The sequence below is a fragment of the Vespa crabro genome, chromosome 23 (genome assembly GCF_910589235.1).
Source record: "Vespa crabro chromosome 23, iyVesCrab1.2, whole genome shotgun sequence".
NCBI classification, from domain to species: domain Eukaryota; kingdom Metazoa; phylum Arthropoda; class Insecta; order Hymenoptera; family Vespidae; genus Vespa; species Vespa crabro.
In genome coordinates, this window is record NC_060977.1 from 3,130,001 (window position 1) to 3,145,000 (window position 15,000).

Genomic DNA, 15,000 nt, shown 5'->3' on the forward strand with positions numbered 1-15,000 from the left:
AGATCTCTTGAGAAAGAGAGAGAGAGAGAGAGAGAGAAGCATCGATTATTCCCTTCCATTCAGTAGGATGGTGAATAATAACAGATCCCGAACGAATGTGCGCATACACACGTGGCCGAACTGTAATCAGCTGAGCGAATGAGTTTTCTTCATGGCATTCCAGACGATAGGCTGTAATTAGTGCTTGGTAGGTTGGTACCAAGGCGAACCGCCCCTATTCTTCCCCCCTTTTGTTTTATTTTTAACGATTATTTACAAGTTGAACAAACACATTCGGCAAAATGAGAGTATGGTTGATCGTACGTTGAAAAAAAAAAACAAACAAAAGGAAAGAAAGAAAGAAAGAAAGAAAAAAAAAAACATCTTGCCACGTCCTTCGAAATTTTTGAAGTAATTCTTATTTCTGAGATAATGAAAGATAAAGGAGAAAAAGAAAGAGAGAGAAAGAAATACGTCGATTCGAATTGCTCGGGAAAAGGGGAAGACATGGGGAAGGGTGAAGGGGAGGAAAATCGATATTGATAAAATTCTTTTTTCTTTTTTTTTTTTTGTTCTTTTTTTTGAACCAATATAGAGAAAATTTTCTATTATCAATTTGAGATTCGTTTGACCGTTCTAAAAATTTTCATATAAAGAAAATACTCAAGTATAATCGTAGACTTAACTAATTAATAATATTATTAATATTATTAATATATAATATAATATATATATATATATTTTTTTTTTTAATAAATTAAAACTATGTAATAATATGATCGATGATTGTAAACGTGTAAAGCGATAGTCGTATTTACGAATTTAAAATTTTCAAACAAAGGTGACACTTAAGTATAACCGCACGCACAGTTATTGTCTGTATTTGTATTTAGTTTAGTCGACTTTGTAGTCCCTTTGTGTCGTGTCGTGCAGGCCATTCGTGCGTCTTTTGAAGAGGCCGAGTAAGAGATAAAGGCAATATAGTATGAAATAGAATTGGGAGGCGGAGCGGAGAGACAATGCTCGTTACGCATTGTTCAGTCACTCAGCTTCGAGTTCCGTGCGCCTTTAACAGGACTGTAACGTCGAAACCATTGTACCCTGACAAACGCATACATAGAGAGAAAGAGAGAAAGAGAGAAAGAGAGAGAGAGTACAGTGTACGCAATAGACATAAGCAAACTTGTGCTTATTAGTTTCCAAGAAAACAATGATCGTTTCAAATTATCTGAATTAAATGATAACATTCGAGGATTGTTTCTAAATATTTCTTTTTTCTTCTTTCTGTCTGTTTTCCTTTTTTTTTTTTTTTTCTATTTTTTTCTTCTTTTTTTCCTACATTGTATATCTGTTCCTACATTGTATCATAAATTCGTAATTGGAAATATTTCATTATCAAAAACGAGAAAACTTTTTACGATCCTATATATACGTATATATAAATATATATTTTAATGAATATATCTGTAAATGTCATTTGAAAAAATCATACTACAAATATATTGTATATTTATACAATATTTTATTTGTATAAATATATCTATAAATATATCATTCTATAAACATTATCTTTTATCAGTTTCAAAGAATAAAGGATACAAATGTACGTATTAATGAATCATTAATGAATCATATTAATTGGAAATATCCTTCAAAAGGATATATATATATATAAGCGTCGTGACATGTGCATATCAGTATAATAATAAAAATAACAATATGATAACTCGTAGATTCAATTTTGTTTTCTTGAATCTTTCTCTTTCTCTCTCTTTCTCACGTTCATTCCATAATAAAAAAAAAAAAACTTGTTAGAATAATCTCTCAAAAGATATGACGATAGCCATTTAAAAGATGAGGGAAAGAAAAAAAAGAAAGAAGACAACAACAACAACAACAAAAAAAGAAAGAATTATTATATTATCGAAAATTTATGTAAGCGTTTAGTAAGTACTATTAACATACATACATACATACATTGTATATGTAGATTAGACTATGTAAGACATATGTACTGTTTGGCTCGTCGCGTTGCCTCCTAGGGAGATTGTTTCGTATTGCAAACTGGGCTATTGCACGCGATGTATCTGAATGTCCTGGCAAAGCGGAACAATGTAGGCAACTTCTGTGTCCCTGGCAAAAGCCATATACGCGTGTAACGCCTTGTACATATATATATAGTATTTATTATATATATTATATACGTATGTATCTCTAGGTATATTTTGTATAACATATACCGTAGTCCTTATTACGTATGCTGTATATATATCCACCTTTAGTTACGAGTATATGTGTATATATATATATGTGTGTGTGTGTGTGTCTGTGTGTATGTATGTACCTCTTACGTAGGTGGATAGTATCGGGAGCACGCACGAAATCCAGTTGAAGTGCATCGTCTTGTGCTACGCAATTCTCTTGGGAATATAAAAGGAGATCATTTTTTTTTTTTTTTTTTTTATTTCGTTTCATATTTCTTTTCACCCCTTCAGGCCATTCCCTCGATATTCTTGCTTCTTTGTTTCTTTTTTCTTTTTCTTTTTCTTTTTCTTTTTTCCTCACTTTTTATTCTTTCTTGTCCTTATCTTATTTTATCGTATATTTTTTCTTTCGCTTCTTCCTTCTTCCCTCGTATTATGTATATATATATATATATATATTTTTTTGTGTGTGTGTGTGTAGGTATTAAATTTATGGGATAAATTTTGGGATATGTCGATGTAATTCTATCGAATAAATTTTATTTATATAATACTTTTAAATTCGCATATAGTATTTTTAAATTTATACAGTATATTCAAAGCTGTCTTATTATCACGAATTATTATCTTATACAAATTATTATCTTATATACATATATATATATATATATATATACTTGCACTTGTTCGTATTCGAGATTAATTTTCCGGTAAATGAAATTTATATCATGTTCTCACGTGATGCAAAATTGAGAGCACAGCTTTTTATTATGTGCATATTGATATATTGATATATCGGTAGTACAAATGAAAGAAAAGGAAAAAGAAAAAAAAAAGAAGGATGAATGGATGGATAGATAAATAAAACAAATAAGTTAGGTAAAATAGATAAGAAAGATGCAAATAAGCAAGGTATCAAAGCGTTTAAACGTCATTTAAGGCTTATCGAAAATTTATTCTAAAAACGTTCATTCGAGTTTTCTCAATTAGATACGAGATACATATATATATATATATATATATATATATATATATATATATATATATACACACACACACACACATGTATGAACAAACACATAGATATAATTCTAACAGATGATTCTTCACGTATTGTGGGCGAGACACGCGACCATGCCAAGAAGGATGATATTATGTGTCAATCTATTCGAGTAAAAGTGTTAATACATGTCTTTCTTACTTGTGTTCTCCCTTTGAACGACTCGTTGTATCTTAAATTTCCATATTTATATACATAATATATGTATATTTGTGTAGATGTGTAGATGTTTGTGCGTGTGCGTATCTGTATAAGTGTAAAAGATATACATACACGTGTAAAAGCTTTCAGATGACAAGACGGTAACGTGATTCATTCGATCTCCTCGTTTCTTACAACGTGCTGTTGCACAGCTGCATGCCAATCATGATGCATTCGGTCATTTAACTCTTTTCACCATGTCGTATTAATTGCAATGGATATTGATTAAGCATAATTAAACAATCTTGTATTTATCATTGAGAATTACTAGAGAATCTCAAAGAGAGACAGAGAGACAGAGAGAGAGAGAAAGGAAATGAATCTTAAATTTTTTATTGGATTAATTAATTTTGTTTAATACTTTAGGTGGATTAAAAATTGTCCCACCCTTTTTTTTTTCTTAACTTTTTTTTTTTTTTTTTTTGGATATCTGATGGATATATAATTTTAATTCATCATGAAAAGTTGAAGTTTTCTTTAAAATAAAATAAATTATTATTATTATTACTATTATTATTATAATAATTATTATATTTAAAGTAATAATAATTATTGTAATAATTAAAATTCTGGACAAAATTTGGGCTTTGATTTTCTTTGAAAAATCATCCGGGCCCAATAATATTTCGTAAATGTTTGTAATTATAAATATATTATTTCGATGATAGTTATGAATTATTAGTAATAAAAATTAACTTGAGAATCACTTGGTAGGTATCTTCGTTTCTTCTTAAATATCTCGATGGAGATAAAATAAGAAAGATGGATAATAGAAATAATAGTAGCCCGATCCTGTCAGTTATAGTAGTTTATACCGTTTGTCTTTTAGAGAGCTATTTCTGAGATAGGGCGTGGTTAGAATCGCTTATCTCTCTTCTATTTCGCAGTGGTCCATCCGTTCTATTATTCAGTAGTAGGAACTTTAAAAGTTATCATTCTAGGTATCGCTGATCAGTTAAAAGCGATTAACCACGTTAGAAATCGTATTTTTTTTTTTTTTCTATCTATTTCTTCTTTTTCTTCTTCTTCTTCTTCCTCTTCCTCTTCCTCTCCTTTTTCTTCTTTTTCTTTGAGCAAACGTTATTTTGTGCAAATTGCTAAACTATTATATGTTAATCCTAATCGTTCGTATCTCGTATTTATAGATTAATTATATAAATGTTTGTTAAGTCCAATTGTATATAATTAATTATGTATAGTTTCTACTATATTCTATTTGTATACATATATATATATATATACATATAGTTATTTCGAGGAATAATTAGAAAAAAAAAGAAAAAAAAGAAGAACAATTTAGATGAAATAGGAACAATAAAAATTGTAGATGTTATATCTATTAGAATTTAAAAGTGGGGTATATATATATGTATATATATAGTAGAACGTGAAACGTTTGCGAGATCGTTTCATTGTGAGTGGTTGTAGCGTTAGAAGGTAAACACGACCTTGTAGGAGCGTTGGCGCCGATACCAAACCGGTAGAAACAGGTAGTTCATCTGACTCTTCGACGATCGACGGCATGACTGCTAAGACGTGGTATCCCCTTGACTCTGTTCAGGGACTTTATAAAGTTGATCGTGTTTCTTAGAAACTACGGTTAACTTGTTTTATTATAGTTGTTCTTCTTTCTTCTTTCTTTTACTAGTTTTTTCTTTTTTTTATTTTTTTTGTTTTTTTTTCATCCTTTTTCTTTCCTTTTTTCTTTCTTTCTTTTTTTTTTTTTTTTTTTGCTTTTCATTATCAGAATTAATAGCAGATTTACAGACGTCGATTATGTACCTATTTTCATTGAACATCTTTATATTGGTATATATGTACTGTATATAGTTATACTGTATATAAATTTATAAGAAAATAGGTATACTATATATGCGCTATATATGCATGTCTAGTTGCAATATTTTTTGTCTTTTTCCTTTTCTTTTCTTTCTTTCTTTTTTTTTTTTTTTTTGATAATAAAATAAATCGCACGACGATAATATTCTCGTTGATTTTTTTTCGTGCGAATAATTCTATTCAAACGAATTATATAAATTATTTAATCGCTTTTGACTTCGACGAATTGTTCTCCGTGAGTCATCGAAATTAATTAGTTTCGAAAAGAAAAAGGAAAAGAAGAAAAAAATAAATCTAAAAAAAAAAAAAAAAAGAAAAAAATTCCCAAAGAACAATAACTATATTTATACTTGTTCATAAAGATTAGAGAGAATCTAAATGCGTCAACTTGAACGCGATAATTTCTGCGTGTTTTTTTGTTATTTTTATTTATTTATTTTTTAGATATGTAATAATAATAATAATAATAATAATAATAATAATAATAATAATAAGTCAACTCGTAATGGGGAACATGGTCGAAGGGTATTATCGATAAGGAGGTCAATAACATCGACTCGATAAGAGTATAGACCTTGTATAGCTTTCAATTTATTGATTATCTTTCATCATTAATTCGATTTTAATGTATACCTTGAGACACCATTAACGTTTCAATAATAAATTAAACTCTTTTGTTTAATACTATAAATACACACAAACACACACACATATATATATATATCTATTATCATTTAGATAAATGAATTTTTATGTATGAGTTGAGCGTGTGTTTCGAAAAAAGGAAAGAAATATAAATAATAAGAAAATAAAATAAAATAAAATAAAATAAAATAAACTACCACTCGAAGAATTCACGAAATTTGCTTGGCCCTTTGTTCGTGGTTCCCCCATACGAGTTGATTCTAGGAGAATGAAGAGAGAAGACAACAAACGGGGATATTCACCACGCGGCATACTATACTCTCTCTTTCTCTTTCTCTCTCTCTTTCTCTCTCAATGGGGGAGAACCAAAGAGAATTATGTCCTTATTGTATGTTAATAGGATGCCCCTAGCATACCCGAGGTATCCTTTAAAAATAGCACGCTAGCCCTACTCGGCATATCTACTACTTCTTCTCCTTTTCATCGATATTTTCCACATTCTCTAAGTTACATTTTATATTCGAATAAACACGCCATCTTTACGATTATACGACGTAATATAATTTTGTCTATTAGTTAATATTATTGATGGAAACTCTCTTTCTCTCTCTCTCTCTACCCCGTTTGAAAAATATAATAATGGTAATTATGTGAATTGATTTGAAAAATCATTCACTAATCCTTCTGATACAAAACAATGAACTTATATATTCTACGTGTAATAACAACAACGAATAGAATCTTTTCTCTTTCTTCCCTTTAATTGAATTTAATCGATCATTTAATTCTCATTGTTTAATTCTCATGATATCAATTACGAGTCCGGTGAAATAAAAAAAAAAAAAAGATAAAGAACAAAACAAAAAAGAAAACAAAGAAAAAAAAAAAAGAAAAACAAAGAGGACAAGACGAAGGATCTCTTTTTAATTCACAAATCATTTCCCTAAGAACTATCATTGATGATAATTAATCGTTCAAATCTTGAAATAATTTAGACATTATGTAATCGTAGAATATGTTATTAATAGAACATTAGGAATTGGGTGTCACAATAAATAAGGTATATATATATATATATCGTACCTTTTAAAGTGTATTAAGATAAGAGAGAGACGGAAAGGAGTGACGAGAATGGCACTCAGGGTGCAGTGTCCTCAACGTTAACCCCACACCTCCTCTGACTATCTTTATCTCTTAGTCAACTTTTCAACGCTACCCTATGTTATTTTGTAAGTGGCACTTTGCCAAGGATGCATATGCATTTACTCACCGAAGTTATTTGCGTATTCTAAGCGCGTAGTAGACCTTCTATTTGACCTTTTTACCCTCTCTTCCTTAACACTTTCAAGCACGCATTCGTGCATACGAATATATGTATACTACGTGTATCATACGTCTATGATACGTAAACGTATAGAACGTGCGAAACACGTAATGTACATACATACATACATACATATGGGTGGTAAAAACAATCTTCTAAAATCTTATGATATATATATATATATATACATTTTTTTTTATATATTAAATCTTAATGAACTATGTTTTCTTTTATTTATTTATTTATTTATTTATTTAATTTTCTTGTTGATCATTTTTGTTACAGGTACGTATACTTCAAGTTCCTAGTTAATGATAATACAATTAATACGAGATCCATTGATTGGAGTAAGTAAACGTTTTAATGAAATAATTATTGTTTTTGAAATAAAATTTTTTTTTTTTTTTTCTTTATTATATAGTCAACGTATGTATGCGTATTGCTTTTGAAGTATCTTCAGTCGTCTTCTTATTGTATATATTTAGATAATCAACTTAAACACGTCCCGCAAGACAGAAAGTAAATCATTCGAACGGCCATTACGTCGTTTAAATTGAACAATTGCGGACGATAAGAGAAAGAGAGAGAGAGAGAGAGATCTTCTAAAACACCTTCGATCTCACGCACTTTTCTTCCCACGCATTAAACGGCCTCGATCTCGAGACATCTCTTTCTCCCTCTCTCTCTCTCTCTATCTATCTATCTATCTATCTGTCTATCTATCTCTTTCTTAAATCGAATATATTATTTTATTAACGATATTTAAAATGTTAACTTTTGAATTTGACGAGGACATTAAGATCGATCGAATGAATCGAAATGATGTTGGTATTAAACTTTTTTTTTCCCCCACTCTTAATCTAATATTCTTCTCTCAAAAATCTCTCTCTCTCTCTCTCTCTTTTTTTTCTATTTCTATCTATCTATATATCTATTTACCTATCTATCTATCTTTATCTTTAACATCAACGATGAACATGAACGTTCGTTCGCATTTGCAGTAAGTCAGTCACGTTTTCTCAGATGCGCTTTGGATGAGAATGCGTGTGTTAGATCAAGGATAACAAATCCTTATTTACTAACTGAAAAAGGATCTAACGATCTCATGTTTTATTCTATGAACGGATACGAACGGTCAGCTTTAAGATTAATTGCTAAACGTGCGTTTCTACCAAAAGAGAGAGAGAGAGAGAGAGAGAGACAGAGAGAGAGAGACAGAGAGAGAGAGAGAGAGGATCCACATACGTGATGGACCAATCTGTTGTACCTTTTTTGAACCTATACACATTGGTTCTCTCATCCGGACTATCTACTCTATCATCCCTTTTCTCCTCTATCCCTCTTACCTTTCCTCCCTCCTCTCTTCTATCTATCTTCGTTTCTCTTCGTACACTCTCAATTCCCTTTATATATCCTTATAATTCCTTTAACTACGTTTTCCTTTCTATCTCGTAATCGAAACGATAATGAATAGAGGGAATAGATCTAAGGCACGTGTAGTAAAGTTCTTGGATCGTTGAGATGCTGTCCTTCCTATTGGTTCACATCTAATGAATTCATCCATGAATATTTATTGCCTTAACTCACATAACAGGAATTCATAGGGCTAACTATACCACAGAAGATACGTATATATGTAATATTTCGTTTCTATGAATGGAATGGAACTACAAAAAAATATATATACATATTTTTACCTGTTTCTTTCTCCCTTTTTCTTTTTTTTTTCTTTTTTTCTTCTCTTCTTCTTTTCCTTTTTTTTCTTTTTCTCTTTTTTTTTTTTTTTTTACGTCAAATGATCACATCGATTTTTTTTTCCATCGATATACACTAGTCTCGAATAAATTTTCACTATATTGGATGATCGATTTTAAATCGACGACATTTAACATACATAATTTTCTTTACTAATGAATGAATAATTAATATATTATTGGCGTTGTACGTATAGATTATATATGTATATAGGTGTATGTAATTAGAGATAATTCATCGTATTCATAAATAATTTACTTGTTGATTTGTTTATTTATTTTTTTTTTCTCTTCTTTATTTTCCATCATTTCGTATTTGTTCACAAATCCTAATCCATTATTAATTTTAATAATTCGAATTAGAAATAATTTCTCTGTTAATTCCTTTGTTATTTTTTTTTTCCTTGCTTGCATTTGCTATATATCCTAATCTGCTATTAATTCCAATAATAAAAAAAAAAAAAAAAAAAAATAATAATAATAAAAACAAGAAAGAAGAAAAAAGTAGAAATAAAATTTACAGGTAACAAAAAATTGGGGATAAAATTTGCAAGTAAAAAAAAAAAAAAAAAAAAAAAGAAAAAAATTAGAGATAAAGTTTATAAGTAAAAAAAAAAAAATTTAGAAATAAAATTTCATCGGGATAACGCTATTGTCATATTTGTCGTGCGTTTTCATGCGAACCAAGTTCGTTTCTCATGTCAGTAAGACTTTTTAGAAAGTATGATCAAACAATTACATTGATTCGAAACATTGTTGCCAGGCACGGGGCGATCCATTGGAATCATCGACGGGATGCGTTTACTTTTAGGATTATCACGAATACCACCACCAAGTCGTTTCAATGTGTTGTTTGGTTGAGAGCGAAGTGAAAGGAGCCTCGTTTGCCGATCGAAAGTCGCCGTGACTGATTGGATTATTTTGATGATTCGAAAAAAATTTTACCAGCTAATCATAATATTCTTGACATTTAAAATATTCTTCAATTATTCCGTTCTTTTTTTTTTTTTTTTTTTTTTTTACACAATCTATCCCTCACTTGAAAAAAAAAAAAGGGAAGGGAGGTATACCGATGTCCGAATAGATACAAAGTTTCTATAATATTTTCGAACTATAATATATCACTATATAAATTTGACAATATTCTCGATCAATTTTTTTCCTTTCTTCTTATCCGTTTATTTATTTATTTATTTATTTATTTTCTTTTTTTGTTTTATTTTTATTTATTATTAAACGAGATTTAACACGTAAACAAAGAACGTCTAGCAACGAGCTTTAGATATGTTATTAAATAATGAATTTTTAAGAAACAAAGAAGAAAACAATACGGGAAAAAAAGAAAAGAAATAACATCTAGTGACTTTCGATTACCTAGGGATTATTCGATAACACAACGAAGTAACACAGAAGATACACAAAGAGATATTTTCATCGAGTTTGATACTTCCTAGTCCTGCTAGGCGAGTCTGGTAGTGGTTGACCTAAGGTGTAGAGAGAAAGACCGCTACCCCCTTCCTATTTCCCTCCCTTCCTCCCGCCCTTCCTCCCTCCCAACGTCCCACCTTCCCTCAGAGCCCTCCTTCCACCTCCTCTCCTCGTATTTCTGGTCTGAGCCAACCTTCGAAGGGGTCGTAGGGTCGTCGATGTCGTGTCTCTGTTTTGCAACGCGTAATTACCAACAACGGGCAGGCACGGCGGCGGCCAAGAGTTGCGCTGCATGGCTTCTGCCAGCTGAGCGAGTGCGAGCGCGCGCGCGCGCGAACGGCATTAGATAGATTTTTTTGTTGTTTTTTTTTTTTGGTTTTTTTTTTTGGATTTTTTTTTTTTGTATGGGAACGCGTAACTAACGTCGTTTTGCATATCTTTATAACGATCGTTATCGTCATCAAAACATTTGTTGTTTCTTTGTTAAGAAATTTCCTTTTTCTTTCCCCCTCCCCATACACCAACCCCTTCCCCATCACCTTCTACATTCTAATTATACCAGAATATGTTCGAATAGATTTATTTCTTTTTTTTTTTTTTTTTCTTATTAATTTATTTTTTCGTGCTATGTCATATATATATATATATATATATATATATATATATATATATTTTTTTTTTTTTTTTTTTTTTCCTTTTAAATCACTTATTATTCAATATGAAAATAAGAAATTTATAAGATTGAATTGTAGGTGTGGATATTTTTTTTTCTTTTTTTTTTTTTATGCGAATAGAGCCTCTTTTCTTTTTTTAATCGTAACATGAAGTTCATACCGTTAGATCAATCAGTGTCAAAGTAAATTATTACGAAAACTAATATTCGTGATTACTGCGACTATAAATGTGAAATCTGTAATACATCATATTGATGGGTTGCGTAAAATTTCATGTTAACGATAAACGATGAACTAGATGTATAACGAAATAATTTATAAATTATATTTCAACAATATGATCGATATAATATTATATACATACATATATATATATATATATTTTATATAAAATTCAATTACAAATTTTTATATTATTATAAAAATATATTTATTTTAAAGCATATATATATATATATTAATATACATATTACAATTATTATGAAAATTCAATAAAATTGTAAACGTGTATTTTTCTGCTTAATTATAAATGTAACATAGTAGTACGAAAACTTACACACTCGTAATATATTCTTGTCGTGAATAGTATGGTCACGCGCGACGAGTTGGAAAGTGAATAGTCTATCTCGAATATACGGAATCGCATGAATATGAGTTTAGAAAATTCCGTTAGAATCCTTCATTGAAAATGTCGAGAGTAAGTAAAAGCCCTGTAAGAGGCTACTTCTACTGGGTCAAATTTTAAAAGAGTTTAACCTTTAAGAGTAAGAAACTTTTTCGACGATTGTTCTTCATTGGATTTCCTTGACAGCTGATCGAAGGAATTACACGATACAAAGTTTGACTTATATATATATATATATATATAAGTCGTGATAATAGAAAATTTGAAACGGATGAAAATAGTGAGTCATCTAATGATCGAACGATCATTAGATAGCAATTTTATTTTGATACGTTGGATTAATAATAAATAAATGACGGATTAATAAATTAATGTAACGGAACTCGTATATATTATATATATATATATATATATATATATATATATATATATATATAGATATTTTTTGTTTGTTTGTTTGTTTGTTTGTTTCTCTCTTTCTTTTTCTCTCTCTATCTCTTTCTATATCTAACTATCTCAGGGGTATTAAGTGGAAAGCTTGTAATTTATTTATCAGCGCAATTAGATGAAACATCCTGGGTATAACTAGTCGAACGGTCCGAAAAGAGGGTCACAGATCGGACTGGTACCGTATCTCGTAAGATTTTCCCACGCGTATCTATGCCAGAGGCGAATAGAAGCATAGTCTGATGTGTTGTAAACGTTATCGATAGTTTGGACGTACGTATGTAAGATAATAAGTGTCCGATCTCTCGGGGTGAGTTTATGGCTAAGAGACCGACGTCATTGAAGTAAGGAACGCGTAATGATACGATAAGAAAGAAAAGATAAGAGAGAGACAGAGAGAGAGAGAGAGAGAGAATCGTTTGCTAAAGGTCTATCGTCTTATTTACTATAGGACAACGATAGACATTCATCCATCGTCCATTACTATTACTCGAAGTGGAGGGTTTCGTATTATTGAGAATCAAGCGAGGTGAATTAAGATTTTTAAATGATCGAAGAAGAAGAAGAAGAAGAAGAAGAAGAAGAAGAAGAAAATATCCATCGTGTATATATGTATGCTCGTTGAAATATCCTAATGCACATAGAGAGAATATTCTACTTTCGTGAAAGTATAATTTATCTACTGTGACCGTACGAAATGGTAACGCGAATGGTGGTGGTATTGCAAGTTGAGTTACCGAGTGACTGAGTGACTGAGTGAGTGAGTGAGTGAGTGTGTACGAGTGAGAGGGACGAGAAAGAGAGTGAAGGAAAGTAAAATAGATAGAAGGAAAGAGAGAGAGAAAGAGAGAGAGAAAGAGAGAGAGTATATCAGTGGGGAATAATTAATCGCCAGTGAATTGCAGCAAATAGCTGCTAATTCCTATTTTTATCAATCGTCATCGGGTTGCCTCGTTGTTGTTGGTTGCTTGGCTAAGTAAGTAAAACCAATAGGGAGAAAGAGAAAGAAGGAATGAAAGAAAGAGAGAGAGAGAGAGAGAGAGAGAGAGAGAGAAAGAAAGAGAGAATACAATAATGTCCGAAGGAAATAAGCTCGTGGCAATCGACACGAACGAATGTGGGTGTGTCTGGTATATCGTAGAGTCTCTCCCGAGAGAGTATCAAGAGTACAGCACCGAGAGAGTCGTGGTTACCACTCGAACTTGTCCAGTACGTGATTCGAGTTAAGTCGGTCCGATCTCTTAAGTACGTGTTCACGCCGTGTGCCTTTTCGCTTTTGCACTCGTGTACCGATGTAGCTTGTCACGATCCAATAGAGAGAATCGAGCGGCCCCGAGAAACGCGCGCATCTAAAGATAGTAACGTGGAGAACGTAAGGCGTTTGCGGTGTCACCTAGTGTCTCGACACACGCCGATAATGAAACTAGAGATCGAGATTGGTCACGTACCAAAAGATACATACATATATATATATATATATATATATATGTATGTGTATGTGTATGTGTACGTGTCGATTTTTTGAAAAATTTCATTTCAACGTAAATGAAATTTCTACGATATTTCTTCTTTCCTTCATTATATATTAATTTATATATAATTTATATATGTGTATATATATATATATACATATAATATTGTTATATTAATCCATAATATATTAATTTTAAATAACTGTTATTATTATATGATTTATTTAATTTTATTATTAAATTAATTAAATAATTCTTACCTCCGTTATACCATATTTGTATATAATACATAGTTCAACAAGTGGAATATCGTGAAACAATATTTCGACGTTTTAAATTCATTCATTATTTTCAAGATCATTTTCAATTCTAATATACAATCAATTATTATTCGAACGTGTTAAATTCGTAGATATTATCGTTAAATCGTTATTCCATAGGATAATGATCAATAGTCATCATCATCGGATGGCATCGATTTAAAGATCCTTTACGAGAGTGAACGTGATCTTTTCAACGGGTTCTCTTCTATACCTACACCTACACCTAATAATTACGTTGATTGGCAGTAGTCATGGGGTTATCGCTGGTGTCGAGTAGATATATCTAAGAAGACATTTAAATATCAAGAGGTCGTAGGGCAAGGACGATTCTCTACGATACTATTTAGTATTTCTATGGTCTATTAATGAAAAATACTTTAAATGATTTTTGAACACGAATATTACGACAATCTCGCGAAATTGTTTACGTCGTTTTGATTCCTTGCGACGTTGTTTATCTTTATCAATTATATCAATTGAATTAAAAAAGAAACAAAATAAATATATATATATATATATATATATATATATATATATATAAACAGCATCCATAACGAAGGTATTTGTTATGTAGGAAAAGAAATGAATAAATAATATTTATCTAATTATAAGAGATCGAGAGAGAGAGAGAGAGAGAGAGAGAAAGAGAAGCAACGTCATCTTTCATCTTTCATCTTTCATCTTTCATCGTCTAGACCATTACATCAAAATACTATCGTCCATACGTAAGTAGTTTGTATAGGACAGAGATGACATAAAATAAAATATCATCGAGTCAATGATGTGGACGTAGCCTTAACGTCCCCGTTGGTTCCGCAAGGGCCTCGGACCGTGACTGGTTAAGATGCTTGGCAGCTAGCTAGCCAGCCAGCTAGCCAGCCCAACTAAGCTAGCTCAAGTTAGCTTAGCTTAGTTTAGCTAGCTAGCTGACTAAGCTAGCGGCTCGTCACACGATCGCACGGTTCCCGATCTGCCGATCCCCTTCGTGTCGATCCTGTCTTCTTTCCTTCTCGTGTAAACGCTCT

At 30.9% G+C, this 15,000-nt stretch overlaps 1 protein-coding gene across 4 annotated transcripts in view; it reads left to right on the top strand.

Annotated features, from left to right (window-relative positions):
* The window catches only part of LOC124432083 (puratrophin-1-like), a 338,073-nt gene that overhangs the window by 109,225 nt on the left and 213,848 nt on the right, over positions 1–15,000 (top strand). The window contains exon 1 of one of the 4 annotated variants that reach the window (XM_046980637.1): positions 7,538–7,599. The exons of the other annotated variants lie outside the window; for them this stretch is intronic. Within the exon in view, the coding sequence (XP_046836593.1) occupies positions 7,564–7,599 (36 nt within the window). The 5' untranslated portion in view covers positions 7,538–7,563. Of the gene's footprint in view, positions 1–7,537; positions 7,600–15,000 lie in introns of those variants that run through there. 4 annotated transcript variants of the gene reach the window in all.